The sequence below is a fragment of the Falco peregrinus genome, chromosome 3, assembly GCF_023634155.1.
Source record: "Falco peregrinus isolate bFalPer1 chromosome 3, bFalPer1.pri, whole genome shotgun sequence".
Classification (NCBI taxonomy): Eukaryota; Metazoa; Chordata; class Aves; order Falconiformes; family Falconidae; genus Falco; species Falco peregrinus.
The window spans coordinates 36,948,737-36,968,115 of NC_073723.1; the positions used below are offsets into that span (position 1 = coordinate 36,948,737).

General features: G+C 42.6%; 1 protein-coding gene across 1 annotated transcript; it reads right to left on the bottom strand.

The window, feature by feature from the left end:
- Positions 1–1,130: 1,130 nt before the first annotated feature.
- CHMP4C (charged multivesicular body protein 4C) lies at positions 1,131–19,271 on the bottom strand. The gene is made up of 5 exons (XM_055798521.1): positions 18,161–19,271; positions 10,878–11,055; positions 9,839–9,953; positions 6,523–6,631; positions 1,131–4,341 (listed from the first exon to the last, which is right to left on the bottom strand). The coding sequence occupies exons 1-5, from the start codon at positions 18,354–18,356 to the stop codon at positions 4,277–4,279; spliced, it is 663 nt and encodes a 220-aa protein (XP_055654496.1). The 5' UTR covers positions 18,357–19,271; the 3' UTR covers positions 1,131–4,276.
- Between the last annotated feature and the right edge of the window lie 108 nt (positions 19,272–19,379).

Consider the following 19,379-nt stretch of genomic DNA (forward strand, 5'->3'; position numbering starts at 1 on the left):
TGTATAGTTCAGCAATGGCCAGTTAATTATGCATTGATAAAACAATAAACCACTTAAACCATGATCAAAGTCACAGGAACTGGGCAGATTTTCCCTACAATATACATCTGACTGAACAGTGCTATGATGGTGGGTCTTGCGATGGTCTCTGCAATGGGGACACACATGAGAAAGTGACAGCTATGTAAGATTAGATTTATGCTATTTGCCATTTCTTTAAATGTTCAATCTAGTCCCTGCTGTTAAGTCATTTTTGAGACTAAAGCCTCGTCCTTACATCTCTTAAAAAAAAAAAAAAGAAAAAAAAGGCATCATTAAAATAATTTAGGCCATCATGAAAACATGAGATTTTCTCATCAGAAGTATTCCCCATACATGCCCATGCAGTTCTTCCACCCCCTACAGCTGTATTACACAACAGGCATCTGTACGTACCGAACAGTTCCTGACATTTTGTTCTGAAGCCTTTAGGCTTTACAAAAAGGCAAAGATGAGCTGTCCAAGTAATTGAACCCTTTCAGACCACATAATGAATGATAACCTTAAATCACTGCTCCAACACTTCATACATGTCAGTAAATATACATGTGTGTATACATAAAATGTGACATACTATACACCCACACTTATTTAAGGAGATTCTACTAAGATGCATGAAAAAATGCATTGCTTGTTTCAATTCATCCTTGCCTATAGTAATTTTTCACATTTAAAAGACCTGACTATTCTTCCTTTCAACTAAGGCCTGGAAAAGTGAAATACACACATTCCTGAAACAATTAACAGATCTTCTGGGGGGCAGGGGGAAGTAGGTATTCTGGACACATTAGGATGAAAAGGTATCTTGCAACACAACTTAAGCATGAAGGAAAGCAGCCCAAACACCCTATCATACACTAGGTTGTTTTGGTTTTGTTGTTGGTGTTGTTTTTTTTAATTTGGTTGGGTTTTTTAGCCAAACCACCTTTGAAGAAGAACTGAATTCTAACCTGATGCTGAAAGATTAATACATCAAAAAATGTTTCAAAATATCCTTACGTGCTCTAAGAGCACTGTACCCTGATGACAGTGTAAGGAGATCACTTGAAGTTTTGCATAATATGAAAATAAATACGATCATCATATAACACAAATATGACACAGAAATATTTTTATTTACAGCATATATAGAAATTCTTACTTTTTATTAATACATTTCCCCCCTTTTAAAGCTTTCAAGATTAAAAATGCCCAAGCCTGTTAAGAGAAGAAAACATTCTCAAAATAAATAAGAAACAAGAAAGGAAGGCAGCTATAGTACACCATCTGCTGCAGTTAATAGAGAGTACATTTACAATAACACATTGACACTATTCACTCTCATCTGCTTACATACTAAACAAATATATCTTGGGATGAAGACACATACGTTCAAAAGCAGGAAAAGCCATTTGTCCCAGTGTCATCTGAATTTACACAGGTAAGAGACACCTCCTCAACTGAATTAAAATCCCTAGAACTCCCTTTGCTTTTGAAAAAAAAAGTAGTCACCTACTGTCTCCCAGACAAATACGGCAACAAAGCACTCCACTTCTGGAGGTCCACAGTGTATTTTGGTTTGTGTACATGAGTAGAGTATCTCTAAGTATAGCTTCACCAACCACACATGTCCTAGCCTGTGAACTGGCACGTGAGAGTGTCCTCCAGCATCATTAACCACTACACACAAGTTTTTAAATAAACTCATCCAAATCACCAGTTTCTTTTCTTCACCCTTCACAAAAATCCACAAATTTTGTTCCTAAAGTGCCTGTCTGAAATCAATAAGCTGAAGACACCCGTAACTTCTCAGGATCAACACTTGGCCAAAACATGGCTGGAGGTCAGCAGCCAGACACCAGCTTGCAAAGGAGAAGTCCTTCCCTAGGATTTCTTCTCCCCTGCCGGGTGTTCACACAGGAAGCTCTTGCACAACAAGCACAGGTGCACATTTTCCAAAGCAGACTGAAAATCCCTTGAGTCTCAAATGGGAAGCGTAGAGACTTATTTTGGTCAGGTTGTACAGCACTTTAAATACGCTAAGTGCTATTTAAGTGCCAAGCATGGGAAAACTACTCATTTGACCAAGCACAGGTGCTAGCAGCCAGCTCTTCCAAGCTAAGCACAGGACTATGCTGGCATGGCCTCGCATTTGTGTCCACAACGTGTCCAAAAGCACACAGGCAGCCTCGCACAGCGATGCAATCCGTGCACCCTAATACTTTCTCTACCCAATTCAGTGACTTGCACGGACTGCACACCTTGAAACAGAACTCCAGCCAAAAGGATTAGCAAATGGATTCTAAATAACTCAGAGTATTCATTGTAATAAATATGCCTGCTCCCAGCTGGCATCTCATCCTGAATTTCAGCAAGCATCACAACTGAGTAACATTCTGTTAGCATTTGGTTTCCAACTGAGAGTTCAAAATGTAAAATTTAAGGATTTTTTTGTTTTGGTTTAGTTTGGGGTTCTTTTTGTTTTTAAAACAAAAGTTGAATGGTTCCAGGTCTTCTCTACTCTCAACAGAAAGGGACAATTTTCCTGGTACCTCCAAACTTTGGAACAGAATTAACACAATTTTTTCCAGCAGGAAATGTATCTGAAGTGGCAAGGCTTGATTCTCCCTTCATATGGATGCAAACCAAAAGCAATTCCACTACAGCCGATTAAAAAGCCCTGAAAAACTGAATCTCTCCACAGGGTTTGTAAATTTTAGGTTTCATCTATAGAACCCAACTTGAAAGGTTGTGAACATAGCAGCATGCCACGTCCAGAAACACACATTAGCTTATGCTTAACATAGAAGCCAAGAAGCTAAAGGCTATTATGGCCTATCAAAGCTGAACACCTGGCAAGCCACAGGCAGAAGCCCACAGGAGAAGGGGGCAGTCTTCCGTTGCTATAGATCTATAGAAACCAAGTCTCCCACTATTCACCAAGTGGTTTAATCATCAGTAAATTTAAATTAATTTGAAAACAAGAAACCTAGAGCAGTGTGACTCTGCTTCCCACACCCCTAGAAACTCCACAGTGTTTTGCTATTTCCTTGTGATTGACAGCAGGCTTCTAGCATTGAGCTCGTCTTAATAAAATTTGTTACTACAAAGCAGCCTATTTAATTTTTGTTTTGTATTTGAACGGTAACGTCTCTATATATGTAGTAGTTTAGCAATCAGACTGGCATTTATTCCTTAAGCTAAAAAGTTGTCAGTTGGACAGTAACACATCAACTTCACAAGTAATCGAGAATCAGCTTTTTAACCAGGGTTAAAAAGACATTTCAAATACAGCATGCTGGCACTATTTCCATTCAGAAACTGAGTAAGAGAAAAGAACTGAACACTCAGAAATTAAAAACATTTTTGAATTGTTTAATTAAAAATGTGTTACTAATTCCTTTGAGGATGGGCGTTATCACACGATGACTTACCCTAGAAAGACATGGTGGTGGAGGAGAACACTGGAAGGTCAAATCTCTTCTGGATTTTTGACAGGGTTAGCAGAAATCAATTTTGTTCAGCAGAGATCTATAAGAACTTGGACATTTCATTTTCCCCAATGACTGTAAAAACTGTTCTTTAACCGAGTTGGAAATCTTTCAAAATACTATTCAAGCTGACCTATAGAACTGTGTGGGATATTTGGGCTTAAGTTAAAACAAAAAACCTATCCCACTTCAAAAAAAAACTATAGAAGAGTCTCCTTTTAATATCTAGGACACCGTAAGTTGCTCCAGGCAGACTATGTAAATCTCCATGCCCAAACGAACAGCTGTTAGCTCCTGGGCTCGAAGGAACTTGCAAGTCAGGACATGTATAAAGCTGTTTTACTAATATTCAAATAACCTGAACCAAATAACCTTCTAGGATAGGGCTTTGATGACTTACTGAACTTCTTCATTTCAACAATGAATCCATCTGTGTGCATAAGTGAGGCTCACAGGTTTTATAAACCAGCCACATATAGTAAACATTACCTAATAACAATACCCAACCAATACTAATAACAGAACAAGTCTCTGGCCAAAGCCAAAAAAACTTTGATGCTTGGACGTTTTGGCAACTATTGCATTTTTTTGTTTGTTTTTCAAATAGTTTTGTAATATGGCCGTAACACTACTCTTACTAAGATTGGCCATAAAAAAAACCCAGCCTGTATGAAATGCAACCACACTAAGTCGGTAAGGTTATAACACAGCATTACAGCTCTTCACATCTGCACTGTAATGTTCAGAGTTATAAAAAGACCATGCTCTTATGAAGCCCAGGCAGCCAACTTCTTCATTTCATCTTCATCCTCTGCTCTCTTCCTGGTTGATGCTGCAGAGAAAGAGAGATTAACAATAACCATCAACTAATACAACAATCAGAGCCATTTCATTTGTGGACTTGCATAGTGCTTTTCAATTTGAGTATCTCAAATTAATTTACTGAGTAGCAAGCTAAACACAGGTAATGCAGTAACGAAGCTGATGAAACATGCAACTATTTTGCCCCACCATTCCCTCATACAGCCCTGAAGTTAACAATATAGGTCTGAGGTAACTGCTACTGAGAGACTCCAACAGAAAATACATGTAATCTCTAAAAGCTGTCACAGAGAGCAAGCATCCACAAGAAAGCTGCCAGTTCTCTCACTGCCACTTTAGCAAGCATAAGTGACCTATCCCCGGCCAGCCGTGCATCCTGCTGCCTTTCCAAATAGTGCTGAAGGGTTCTGTGTGTGCAGGCCCAGTCTCCAAATGGACTCACCCCATTTTAATAACAGGTGTCATTTATTAACAGGGAGAAAGAAATTTCTGAACTTTGTTCAGGTAACATCAGTTAACTGCTGTGTTCACAGCAATAGCAACCCTCAGCTCTGTACCCGGTCCCACACACACTTGCTCTTTTCCCACCCACCCCCCAAATCTACTACCACATATCTTTTGCATTCACTGAACTAAAGCCTCTACCCAGGTAGCCTTCATTCACTGACCTACAAACAGATGCCCTACAGCCCAGGTTCAACCTCAAGCTGTCCCCATCTGTGGGCTCTGCAAGTCTGGGTTTCCATTCCTCAAACATCAGTGGAATACTGTTCCAGCTGCAATACCACCCTCGTGTGTACATTTACAGCAGCCAGCTGTCTCCCAGCTGTGGCAGCTGTACGGCCAGGAGCTGCAACTACCACCTTCAGGGGCTGCAGGTGGAAGGACTACATGGGAGACCAGGGATTCAGTCCCTCCTCTGCAAGTACGACTGGCTCACTGTACAACTGAGAAATGTCACTATGCCTTGCTCGTCTCATTTTCCTCATCTCCAAAATCAGAAGGGTAACATGCACCTCCAATCAGAAGCATGAACTGTTCTTATTTTGCTATTGCTGTGTAACAGTAAACATGGAGTTTCAGAAAAGATAAGCTGGTCTCACAAGGCCTTAAACTATATAATTGTAACTAGCTAATTTTACCTTAAGCAGCCATACATAAAGATGGAGTAGCAAATAAAGATAGTGAGAAGCATATGGGGGTGGTCTGCGTTTAATAAAACTGTCAGCCAGCACAGCCGGATCTAGAAGAGGATGTATGAGCAAGCCATAAATGCCAAGACTGCAATTTGCACTGGATTTTCCTAAGTTTATTTTTTTTCTAATAGCTATTCTGCAGTTGACTGCAGTAGATGAGGCCACAACCCCAGTTTGGACATTTTAAATTGCTTCTCAGGATTTAAAAATGCCATCTGCCAAAACACATGTAAGAGTCTCTGAACTAAGCTGGTCTAGGTAGCCTGCTCTGCAGCAGAATGTACCATAAACAGCCTGTGCCACATGAGTGCTGTCCTTACCATAAAATATTTACGCTCTTTTGCTTCAATCAGTACACAGCAAGTCTTTCAGCTGAGAGAGGACAACAAGGACATGGTGAAAGGTGTACTTAGAAGTTGACTGTCTCTGGGTTAATTCAAAATGAACAGGACAGAACTACAGAGAAATCAAGACTACTGCTTAATACTAGGAATAAGTCTGTTCTGTAGAAAGAAAAGGAATGACTATTTCTTTAAATGCGTACCTCCTGCTCCCTCCTCCATTTCTAATTAAAATATCAGTGGCAAATATCAAACCACAACCCTACAAAGCTGGATCTTTGTAACACAAACGTTTTGAATGTAGGTCAGACTAATTAAAAAAAGACTAAGGATTTATTTGCCAAAAAAAAAAAAAAAAAAGTCTTCCCATCCCTCACTATATTTCAGTAGGACATGCATCAGTATGTGCACAATGTCAAGTTCCCTGAGCTTGTTTCTCCAAATCTACAGAGAATTTGGTCCTAAATGTTTCATACAGCAAACCAGATTTACACTCTGCTTTTTCTAATAAACAGATACAAAACCAGGCAAAAGAATCTGTAATACTTTAAAAGTTAAAACAGAGTTAAATCCATATTTGAAACTCTCTCTTCCTTCCCTCGTCTCACAGCATAACAATCACAAGAAATGTAAAATGGCAAGCAGGCAGTTTACCGGGGTGAGAAGGCAGCGATGTGGACGGAACACTTGGCAACCTGATATCTCTCATTCCTTTGTTCAATTCTTCTTTCTCCAGTTCTTCTAATTCTGCCATCAACTCATCCTAAATTCAAGGAAAACATTATTTACAAATTCAATGTCCTGACTGATCTCAGGCAAGGGAACATTTAACTACCATGAAGCAAACCACTACTGAAAAAGACTTTACATCTGAAAACAAATATCAAAACCTATCATATCACAAGTATAATTCCTACTAAATGTGGGCAACAACAGTAAATCTTAATTGAAAGTTGAGGACAATGGAAGTTAGAAACAAGACAAAGAATAAAATTAGAAAGAAAACAGGTAACAGTGTAATACTCAAAAAGGCAAACACAGGAGATAAAGAAAAAAATAATAAGAAGTCCCTCTGCCATCCTCAGATTTCCTCCAAATCTAAGCCTGTACTCTTTTAACCAATTCTAATTTTAATGTGCAATTTCTCCCATTTTAAGAATCAAACAGCTTCCACGCCTGTACTCTTTTAACCAATTCTAATTTTAATGTGCAATTTCTCCCATTTTAAGAATCAAACAGCTTCCACTAGTTATGTGGCAGACTGTCATTAAAACAGTATGCTTCAGTTCTGTCACAGAAGTTCAGGATTATATCTGATCTCAAAGCACCACTGGAATCAGAGCTGTCCTCCTGGGTTGTGTTATTCACTCCTGAAGCACGTAACACTCTTGGGCTTTTAGCTGCAGAAGCTGATTTGGACAGATTATCTAATCCACTTGTATAATACTAAAAATAAAAAGGCTACATAGATTTTAAAAAAGCCAAGGGCTTATTCTTCGGCTGGAGCTTCCCAAAGAAAGGAAGCTAAATATCATGTATTTGTAAAGAAATGGACCATTGCCACGTTGATAAAATGGTTTACAAAGAAACAATGGGCAAAACTGGCTAGGGAAAGAGTGGCTATATGAAATCTACTGGTATTGTGCTTTGCCTACCCATTTACACCATGCTCATCACAAATATGTAAATTAAAATTATAATTATATAGCCACCACAGGACTTCCTTTGAGGTGCAAATGTGTCTGCACTTTTAAATGCCCATGTCACGGCTGTAAATACCAGCTTCTTAAGAAGTTAGTGTCCAAGCTGTAAAATCAAAGGAAACAGGCATTTGTGAAGACATCTAAATGGTCATCTAACCCTCTCCCACACCAAGTAAGTCCTCACCAACCTCTGCTGAGTAAGTAAACAATTAAGGGGTAGTGTCAGCCATAACAGGCTCAAAAAAAAAAAAGGGGGGGGGGGGCGGGGAGAGGGGAAAACACACAAAAAAAGGTAAATGAAACTGTGATCATGTCCCCTACAGTACAATGTAATCGCTAGGACATTTGCTCTCGAAGTGGGAGACTCAACTTTCAAGTTCCTCTCACCCTCAGGCATACATTTTACTTACATTTCCCACGACTCAGAAACTGCTCTACAACTAGGCTGTGAAGTATTGCAATAGCTGTAACAAATCCCCTTTCTCCTCTCAAACCTAAGTAAAAATGAGTACAGCGGGAAGATATCATGTTAACTCTCGGGTCCCAGGCTTCATCCACCAGAATGTACATATTGGACCACCTCTCCCAGTGAGCATCCTGCTCAGGTAGGACAGAGCTTTTTTGCATTTTTCATGACATACACCGTGTCAGCCCAGGGACAAAGAACATTTATGTTTCTGTGTTTATCTGAGGCAGGACAAATTACATGCTCCCATGCTCTCTTTACACCCATAGCACATATTTGAAGAGGAAATTAAAGTTTGTGGTCAAAATAAAATAAAATTTAACATCATCCTCCAATACAAATCACTTCATAACCCAGCAATTATTCTAGCACCCAGCAAGATTCTAGTGTTTTTAAGCTGAAGTGGCCTGCAAACCAGGTTTCCCAGTTACTGACCAAGTGCTGTAAGTATTAGCATCCTATGCAAAAGTAGTTGCTGTTACTACAACACCCCATGTGACAGTGGCTTATTTTCTCATAGGAAACATGCCCATCAAACTTAGACAAGTATCTCTTAGGAACTTCCAGGTCAAACTAAAACATGCTTTCTAAGTCTAGACTCCTAAAAGTTAAAACACCAATGAAAAGCGAGTGACGCTGTATAGCTGTTCAGGATAGCAGTATGCTTTTCAGTTGTTTGAAGCCCAGTTTATACAGGCTAAATCCCATTCCTTGTGCCAATATTGATTAAAAGTTTCTTGAAAAGTCTATTTATATTCAAAATGGAAAAACAGGAGAGCAGATAACGGGAACAAAACGCAAAGAATCGTTACTATCATCAATAAATTCTAACTGTTGAATGAAACCTTCCCCCCCCAGTTAAATATCATATAGCATATGCATTTTTCTTTTTGTCCATTTGGGCACACAGGAACAAATTAGTTGGTGACAGAGTGAATTATTTAATTCTTTAGGACATTCCTCAAATGATCTCTAGTGCTTGGTCATTTTAAAACATAACTAAAAACCAAAATCAAACTGGTTGTGATACTGAGCCTGATCCCCAGCTCTGCATTCCACAGATTGCAAGAATTTTTAGTATACTTGACCCCTAAGTCTTCAGCATGGTCTTATCAGAGATTAGTAGTGTCCTGCTTGGATATACAAAATCAAGGCCAGGGAAACTGGATGAAAGCTACTGCAACAAGTTTTCAGAAGGTCCTAAGTGCTTGTGGGGGCTTCAGAAAAAAATAGCTCAAGGAAGGAACCCTATTGCCTCCAATATGAATTACTTCTACCTAATGGATCTACTTCTGTAGAAAATCTAGAAAGCAGGGAAAGGACCTACACCTCCAAGCATCAAAGTGACCTTAAAAACTGGTCCAAATATTCCAGTGAACTGCAGCCCATTCAAGGCACAGAAACATGCACTTAGTCAAACAGATGTCTATTCAGAGCACAAAAAATTACAGGTTTCAGTGTCCACTTGGAACAGTACAAATTACAGGTTTTAGTGACCTCCTCTTCCCATGGTGCAAGTGAGAATAACAACTACAGGAGTGCAGTTAAAATCACCTTTCTTAACATTTATATATAAATAAAAAATATTTTTCATTTTACAGATTTTATTAGATTATATATATCAGTAATTTTTTAAGTAATTTTATATGTAAATTAAACACGTCCTAGATAGGGTAGGCTAGAACCAAGGAATTTCACATCCACACCTTTTGAGAAACAAACCCCCGGAACAAGCCCCTGCACAACAAAATGACTATGGAGTCATTTAACAGCTAAAACCTCATAGGGCTGAAGTACTAACCTCATCAAACTCTTCACCAAAGGCAGCTCGATTTGAGATAGCATCTGAAATTTCCTGGGCAACATCTTGCTGTTCAGTGATATCTTGCATCAAATCATCAATTTTGTTCAAGTCCCTGGCAAGATAACATGGAAACATTTTTTAAAGATGAATCATTAAAATCTTACAGAAGAAACTCAGAAAAACTTGAGCAGACCCTATTTTCTTTTTATGCCCGTAGCTCTATAAACAGCAGAACTCACCAGCAGTAATTTCCCTCACCTACACCTTAATGTTTCCCTGGCAAGCTTCTGTGTGTTTTAGCCAGTCCAATTTCTTCCACTTCGGGATTATAACACAAGTCAAACAGCAGCAGTCTTGTGTGTCTCTCCCTCTCTGTGCTTCTCATACCTCTACCAGCCAACAGCCACATCCCCTGGGCAGATCCCATCTCCCTCCCAAGGTCAGCATCTTTACAGATTGATCTTTTCTGATGTTAAGCTTTCACCAAAACTTAGGGGAACTTAACAGGACTATACCCCATTTAAAAGCTTCCCTTTATTGTTAGCTTCATTATTGTTTCAGTTCCTGTTTACTTCTCCCAGACCAACCTTTCTACTTAACTCTGTTTATCCAGGCAGGAAAATTCCTCATGAAACAATATAAGACATATAAAAATACTACACAGACAAAAAAATTACCTACTCTTTTATTTAGGTCTAATTAATACTATGAAGCACACAGTCCATCTTACGGACTTTGAGGAAAAGAGTCCACTTGTTTTTTCCAGAAGAAACTCAGCTGAAGAAACTAAGGGCAGAGGCCAGTCTCCACTGCAGACTTTAGAAAACACAGGTACCACACTGATGTCTAGTTAAGTTGACTTCCATCTAGGCTTGCTGTTAGAAAAAGATCTTTTTCTGCCAAATATAACATAACCATTCCTGACACTAAATGCCTGAACCAAAAATGAAGTGAAAACTGGCTGCCTTGATACAATAGTCTGTAGCAATGAAAGTGGTTAGTAAGCTCAACTCGAAAGCTATTAGAAAGCACTTACATATTTTCATGTACTTTTTTCATAGCTTGTGCAGCATAACCCATGTTCTTGAGCACTTCTGTGTTGGTGTGGGAATTTTCCAATGCCTCTCTCTGGAATTCAATGGTTGAAAGTGTCCCATCAATTTGACTCAACTGTTTCTCATATCTCTTTTTTCTCTTCAGTGCTTGTAAGGCAGCTGGAATGGGAAGAGGCAAAGTGCACTGTGTATTTTCATAGCAAAATGCAAGGACAGGCATTTCAGCACCAAGCCAACCTGCAGCATTTATAATTCTCACCCTCCTACCTTACTAGTAGGGAGACAGGCTTTGACCCCACCAGATCAGCAGCCTGTTTATCACCAACATGCTGTTGCATGAACATGCTGGGAAGCCTCTTTTAGGTTAACTCCTTTTAGCACCACAGGGAAGAGCAGCTTCTTCCTCCACTGCGGAAGATCTTGAACTCCATCCTACGCACACAGGCAAAGCAGGGAAGATGGGAGGAAAAAGAAAAACATCAGAGAGAAGCCAGAAAGGAAGAAACAGGGAAAAGAAAGAAAATAAGAGGTTGCAAAACATATGTAAAAACTAAGAAAGATAGTGTAAGATCTCTCATGATAACCACACCTCCACCAATGCTGCTTTCTCAACTTTGTCTCAGCAGCAGAAACTGTCAAGTGCAATGGAAAACCCAAATGGCCTAACCAAGCAGGTGAGTCAGATGACAGGAGGACTCACACTTCTCCGGCTTTCAGCTGTATCTATTTCTTACAATCACTTGGAGCATGACCTTTAAACCTTAGAACTTGAAAACATAGGCAACCATGTAGACACACAGTCACAGCCAACTCCAGCTACACCCCATTATCTTTGTAAAGTGTTGAGATTAGTCTTTTATATTTGATAAGTTATGAGCAGCATACTTTGCTCAGAGTAAATCATTACCAGAATAAATGCATGTGACAAGCAGGAGGAGAAAAGGGCTTTCTCTTGGCTTCTGGGTGTGGAACACACACTATCTTGCCACAAGCATTTCCTTGCCACTGTCCTTTCCAAACTACGTATGTGCCTAGCAAGAAAAAAAATACCAAAAGAAAACAGAAGACCGAGTCACCCATTGCTTTTTACTGCTGTTAATACCCGTGTCCCTTCCTACGTCTTTTACATTTAATTTTTAAATCAGGTTCAGAGCCAGCTAGCAACAACAGCACTGAGCCCCACAAACTCAACCGACAGCAGCAATTACAGTTACTGTCCTTTTCAAATGATAGCCCACAGGCAATAACACTGAACCTTGACATTGGGGTACACAACTTTTCAACTTAAGTTAGGATCCCTCCCAGGAGGGGGCACAGATTTATGGTGTCTAAACACACACTAAAAGATTCATTGCTTTGATTCAAGCATTTGTCAACATGCTCGAAACCGCTCATCACTGACGGTGTAAGAAGCATTCACACAGGCCAAGAACACAATGCCTTCCAACACCTGCAGTAAAATGTTTCAGGACCGCAAACCGCAATCACAACAGATGAACCACAGTATTCAAATTCAAAATTTTTCCAGGTTTTGGGGAACGATCTGAAGAGCATGCATGTTCTGAAAAAGATGCATGAACACCAGATGATGTCATGCAAATGGCAGATGTGAGAATGGTAAAGTTCTCATTGGCAATTCCAAAATACATCAGTTTGACTTAATCCCAAATAATCTTTTTACCTACTTAGAATTTCCCTACTTATTTATGCTTACTATTGGTAGTGTCAGGACACCAGCCACTTCCTCCCTTCACTTCAGTTGAATCAAAATTTGATCCTGGATTCTTAGGTTAGGAAGCCAGAGATGCCAGGTAAATTTAATGGTCTGAAACTGTGCTAGGGAGAACTCTAAAGCCCTGTGGATGCACTAACTAGCTGACGCAGAAAGTTTTCGACTAGAGTAAGCAGCTACCACAGGGCAGCATTTCCAGTTGGTGTTTTTCAGAAATGGAACTCTGTAATGGTGCTGTTATTATTGGCTGCTCAGAGAGAAAATGGATTTCCTGAGTTACACACAAAGAACTTGTTTTCAAAATCCTGAAGGTTCCTGTATGAAAATTTAATTAAACCACACCCAAATTAAGAAACCATGGAAGAAGCTAAACTCTGTGTGACTTCACCTATTCATAAACAGCTTTTCCTAATTATTGTAGTGCAACGTATCATCTTTATTAATTATCCTTAGTTTTACCAGTGACTTACAGAACCAAGTACTTCATAGGAAATCAATTCCTACACCTTCCTTACCAACCAAGGCATAATAAATTCCCACACCACACTATATGATTTTTTCTCATTTATATTAAATGAATGCCCTTAGCTGCATGGTGCTTTGTTACAGTAGCTCCTATAGCTAAGATACGAGAATTTCTTTGTTGTTTGAAATGTATTTTTCTGTGTTTTACAGATTACCATGAACTTTAGAGTGCTTTTCTACCGTGCATACAAGCATTTTAAAATTTGTTTGCAACTCTTATAAAAGGATTTAAATGTTTCACAGAAATGCTACTGCATTATAATAACCAAACTGAAAAAGAATATATCTACAAAAAAAAAGAAATTGAGCAGGGAACATAAACTTACTTCAGTGAAGGTCTAGGAACAGGACTGGAAAAGGGTGTGGCCCATTCCAAAGATTTCAAAGAAGGAAGACAGCCCAGGGAGGAAGAGTCTTAGGAGAGGTACAGTCTGAGGAAGCAAGTGTAATTAATATCAATTCAACCAGGAAGAGGTGGAGGTGCTTTCCATGCAAAAAAAGCAATCTCATACACAGTTTCTGTTGTGCTCCAAAGAAGCCGATTCAACTCCTGAATTTCATAACGAAGTAGTTAGCAGTTGGCTGGGCTTTAGCACATTTCCTGTGCTGCTGAGTCCAGCAAGCAGAATACAGCTCATAGATTAGGAACCGCTGCCTTTAATCTGAGGTTTTATTTTATTTTCTAGATAAGTGGCTGCAACAACAGTAGATTATGTCAAGTTTATGTACGCATATTAAAGAACTACTGTAGTTAACATACAGAAGGACACTTTCCAATATCACTACTATGCTGATACTTCATTAAGGAAGCAGAAATGGCCAGCTGGACAATAGTAATCTTGCCCACACTGAATATCCAGGTTTCAGAAGGAAAGAACAGAAGTAGTGACATAGAGCTTGTGGCACCCTCCTCGTGGTTTCATGACAGATCAGAATGAAAAGACACAGAACAGTGGTAACACCACCTTTTACCTGTCAAGCCCACCACCAACACCCATCAGTACAGGAATTACTGATGATCTCATCTTCTGAAGTATATACAAAAACATTGTCTAGCAATCCTTAGAATTCCCAGGGGGAAACTGGTGAAGGAAAAGAATGTTTCTTCAGAAGATATAACACCACAGTGAAAATACCAGTTCTTATTCTTGGATACAGTTCACGAACTGCCATTTCAGTCTTGCAAGGGACCAATGGATTACAACTTCTGATCTCCCTTACACTAGGGACAAGCAAAAGAAATGCTACTGAGGCCATAAAAATCATACCACCCTAAGTAAGCTCATTATTGGCATTCACAATTCTTAAAACCTCATGGGGGGAAGCCACATACAGTTACAATTGCAGGGATAATTCAAGAACAATAATGCACCTGACTTGATATAACCATTCTGGTTCACAGCAAGACACTTGAAACATGATCATGAAGATCAGAGAACAATAGCTGTAACTTGCAGAACAAAGACACACTAAGGGCTTCCTCATTATCTCTCCACCGGCAACAAGTCCCAACCTGTCATGCACCCTGTCACAGGCATGACAGCCCTGTCCCTGTTAACACACAACTACGACACTGTTGTCACCTGGAAGCTGTTGAAACTAAACAACTAACTCAAGGAAAAGGAATGCTGTACAGCTACGCAAGACCTGTCCAAATTACCACACAACATGTTTAGCAGCATATACTTGTAAAAGCCTACCTGTTATTCCAACTTTCTGTGTAGGTTTTGTCCTCATTAGTACTATAGGGCTCTTTACGGTTAAGATTTAAACCTATTCTGGATGATTTCTTTTAACTTTGTTTCATTTAGCCATTTCATAGGATCTGTGAAAGATTCCAGGTTGAAACAACACATTCATGAGTATGTTATTTTCACATGCACGGGCACACTTCAGAAAACACATTTCCTTTTAAACAGAGCTCTCAAATATTCAGTATCCCTTTCTGTCATTTAAATTTTCCTGTATAACCTTCAAAATATTGAAGATACAAGGCCAATTTGCAGATGGGTATTGGCACCTGTGCACTGGCTGAAATTGAGATACCCCAAAAAGTACAGCCAGACATATTAAAAAAAAAATTATGAGTTTGTATCTGGAATGGGGAGAGATTAAAAGGCAGTGCTAACTGTAAATTAGCTTATCATGACATAACCTCTGCAGAAGGAATTCCATCACACACTGCTGTTTCGAAAAGCCTCAAGTGGTCTAGCTACAGTAAAATATTAACGGGGAATGCTGGAAATGTATCACCCAAAATATGTACCCAATTTCAGATTAGGTGCAGGAACTGCCGGGATAATCACTTCATAAAGGAGAAGCCAAAAATATTTAAGTGATGCTTCACATCTATTTGCATAGCTAATGTGTTACAGCTTTTAAATCAAGTTAAGCCTACTGATGTCACATGAATCCATTCAAGAATCATCTGAACTCATGAAAAATTCCTGGTGCTTGAATCTGCTCTCTCTTGTGTCAGTATAACTGACTCAGACTCATGTGCCTAAAAATCAGATGAGATCATGCTAATTTGGTGCATTTACAGTGCCTAGCTACATCTTGCTCCAGTCTCAGACAGTCCCACTTTAGCTTCCATAGGCTTCTCCACAGATGCAATTAAGAAAAACCAACACTGCAAATTACCTGCAAGGTCCCTTTGAAACATTCACTTTAACAAGGCAATGTAGATTAAAACTTTTATTCTCTCATTTGTGTGTATGTTTAAATAATGCTACAATAGATGCTGGTTAGCACAGATTTCCTCTGAACTAACAGAGCAGTATACCAGCCAGTATGCTGTTATATGTAAATCAACAGCAATTAAACTGTAAAGCAATTTACATATGAAATGAAGGGGAATTACTGGGGTTTTGAGTTCACTTAGTAGCCTGCTAAATTTAAGCACTTTTGCACAGCAAGGTTAGCTTCTCTTGCTTCTCCTCTGACTGTAGTTACACTATCGCATTTTAGCTTTAGAACTATTTTTGGCATGAAAAAAATCCCAGTCTACACTTCTTGCCCTACTCCTGTCTGTTTACTGTCCTTAACTGTAGGTCCCTGAGCAAACGACAAGGTAAAGGGAGTTATTTTTAACCATGGTCAGCTCAACAATCCATGCTTTCAGCATGACTCCACAAACAATTGCATACTGAGCACTGCAGTGTAAACAAAAATCCAGGAGAAAAGTTTCATATGTCAAATGTTGCATGCCTGAAGCACAAGGCCAAAAAACACCTGAAACCAGTATCAACCAGCCAAATTAAAGGAGGGGCAGAGCCACCTTCTCCTAACAACAAATACTCATTCCTGCCAGTGCACCACCCTCTCTTTCACAGGTGCCTGAGCAATTACACAGCTGCCAAGTCAACTGGATTAAGTGGAACCTAACCTACCCTGGGTAAAAAAATAACCCAGCCAAAAAAAATCCCACAACATTTTACAGCTGCATCCAGGTTTCTGAAACACACCCTTCAGGGAGCTCTGCCAAGGAAAGGAAGCATTTATTGTTCCTGCAAGCATGCCAGCTTAAAGTCCAGGCTTGGGATAAAGTTCCACAGCAGCACATCTGGATTAAACAAGAATTCAAACAGTCACTGGAGCCAGCCTGTTTTCTGGCATCAGCCCTGCTGCTTGGGCATTTGCACAATGAACCCAGGCCCAGGAGCTATCTGGTCACTTCGTCCCACAACAAATTAAGTGTTAAGGTGGATCACCTTCCTGAACTAGCTTACTGCACCAGCACACAGGTGCCAGTACCTGCACAAAGGGACAAGAGAGAGACCCCAGATGAAGCCAAGGGAGTAGAAACTATTGGACAGGGACAACCCTGACGGCTCCCATGCTGCAGAGCAGCAGGCTCAGTGGTGCTGCTGAACTGGCTTTACTCCCCCCGACTGTGCCTTCAAAATCTGTCCCATCTCAACCCATGTTTTAAAATCCTTTCTAACTAAAAGTTAATGTTCCTTTTGCTAATAATTATTAAAAGTATTACAAATACATTATAACCAAAACACCTTTAACACGCAGCTCCTCACAAGTTCTAAGTTACATGGCAGTTTTTTAAATTATCGAGCAACAGAAAGAGCAGATCAAAGAGCTACTTTCTCACTATGTCACAAATCTTTAATTTAAAATGATCTTCTGTTTTTATATATTCAAAGAAAAATAAAGCTTAGAGTAGGCAAACAGGACTCCAGGTGACTTTAGGAATTAACTTGCTTCTCAAAGGCCTTTATAATATCCACAAGACATTGTCTACCATTGTTTCCTTCCCAGCGATGACAACATCGGTACAAGCAGGATACAGACCTTATTATCCCTCTGTATCCTCTCTGCTTTGCAGCTAACAGCAGTCCAGGCCAGCAGTCACTAATGCTCTGAACTATCATTTTTTAGTGGTATCACGTGCTTCCTTACATGATTTGAGGTAAATCACTGAATCACTTGGTTCCTCAGTTGCCAGCTGTGTATTCACCAACACTCACAGTGGGGATAACGGGAATCCACCCATGAACGTACAGGAGATCCTCACGTGCTCCAGGCCCTTTGCTCCCCGCACGCCCCGCGCCCCTTCCCCCGCCGCACTGCCGCCCGCCGGTACCCGCACCGACTGCGGCGCAGAGCCAACAGCAGCATCGCTCGGGGAGCCACAGACGGTAACCAGCGAGGAATAATAACGCATCCTATCGCCGGCCCGCCGTAACGAACGGAACACCAATGGATGCCGAAGACCCCAAGCCACCACCGGGCGGTGCCGCCTGCTCGGCGCCCACAGCTGCACGGCGGGCGCCCCACGCACCGGCGGAGCCGACACACCCGACCCAGCGGCAGCCCCTGCCAGACCCCCACTTCTAACTAGAGGCGCTGGCACCCTGGAATGTAAAGCCTCGCAAGCCGCCCAAGCAGCTGGCGCCGGCCCGGCAGGGCACACCCGGGCTTCCCCGGCGGCGGGCGGGCGGGCGGAGGGGCCGCGGGGGCCGGGCCGGCCCCGGCGAGGTGAAGACTCACCTCGCTTGTTCTTGGTGCCGTACTGCCGGGCTGCCGCCAGCTCCCGCTCGATCCTCGTCTCCAGGTACTCCTGCTTCTTGCTGAGCATCTCCTCCGTCTCCCGCAGCCGCGCCAACGCTTCCTGCGGCGAGGGGCCCCGACGGCCCTTGGAGGCGGCCGAGCCGCCCCCCTTGAAGAATTTGGAAATCTTGCTCATGGCGGCTGGCCCGGCCCGGCACCCGCCGACGGAAGGGTCTGGCCTGGCCTGCCCGGCCCGCAGGAGCCTCCCCGCCCGGCACCCGCCGTGACGGCACTTCCTGGGCCCGCGGGCGGCGGCACCGCACCTGGCGGCGGGGCGGGCGCGGCGCTGGGCTGGGCCGCCCGCCCAGGGGCGGCACCGGGGGACGCCGAGGTGCCGCTGCCCGCCGCCCTCCGTCAGCGCCGGGAGCTCTAAGCGAGCTCCGCGGGGCTGTCCGCAGCGGTCCCGGCCGGGCCGGAGGGCGGCCGAGGCAGGGCTGGCCGCCTCGTTGCTCTCCCTCCCTGCCCTTTCCTTTATCGCGCAGCAGGTGGTTCAACTTTGGGAGGGCCGCGGCGGCAACGGCCGGGGCAGGGCGCCCCGCGGCGGTGAGCAGGTGACAGGCACGGGACGGCTCCCGGCAGCGCGGCGTGCGGAGCCGGTGTGGCGCGACCCGGGCCGCTCGTCACGGACTGCGGCGCTGCCGGCAGGCCGCTCAGGCGCAGGCGGGTTCGGAGCGAGAAAACAAACGCCGCGGTCGTAAGAAGAGTGGATTTTAGAAAGTGCAGCCGCACCGCTAAGGAAACCACGGCGGCACTGATAAACGTCAAGAGCGCAAGAAGTGGCTGGGAAAGCTGCGCTCCCCTTCCCTGCGCGTCTCGAAGGGGGCCCCGTTCGTACGGCCGGCGCCGCTGACGGCAAAAACAAGACGCAAAAAACACGTTTCCCTCGGTAACAGCCGCCTAACGCAAGAAGCCCGCCGGCGCCGCGGCTCGGGGCCGACTGGAAGCCTGAGACGCCGCATACGCCGACACGGGCCCGTCAGCACAAGGTTCCCCTGAACCCGGCGACGCAGCCCGTGCCGCCGGGGGGCCCCCGCCCGCCGCTCTCAGGCCGCGGCTGCCCCGCCGCCGGCCACGCCCCGGGGCGGGGAGCGTCGGCACAGCTGCTCAGCGGCCCCGCCCCGCGCCCGCGGCACGCTCCGACGGCCCTCGCGCGCCGAGC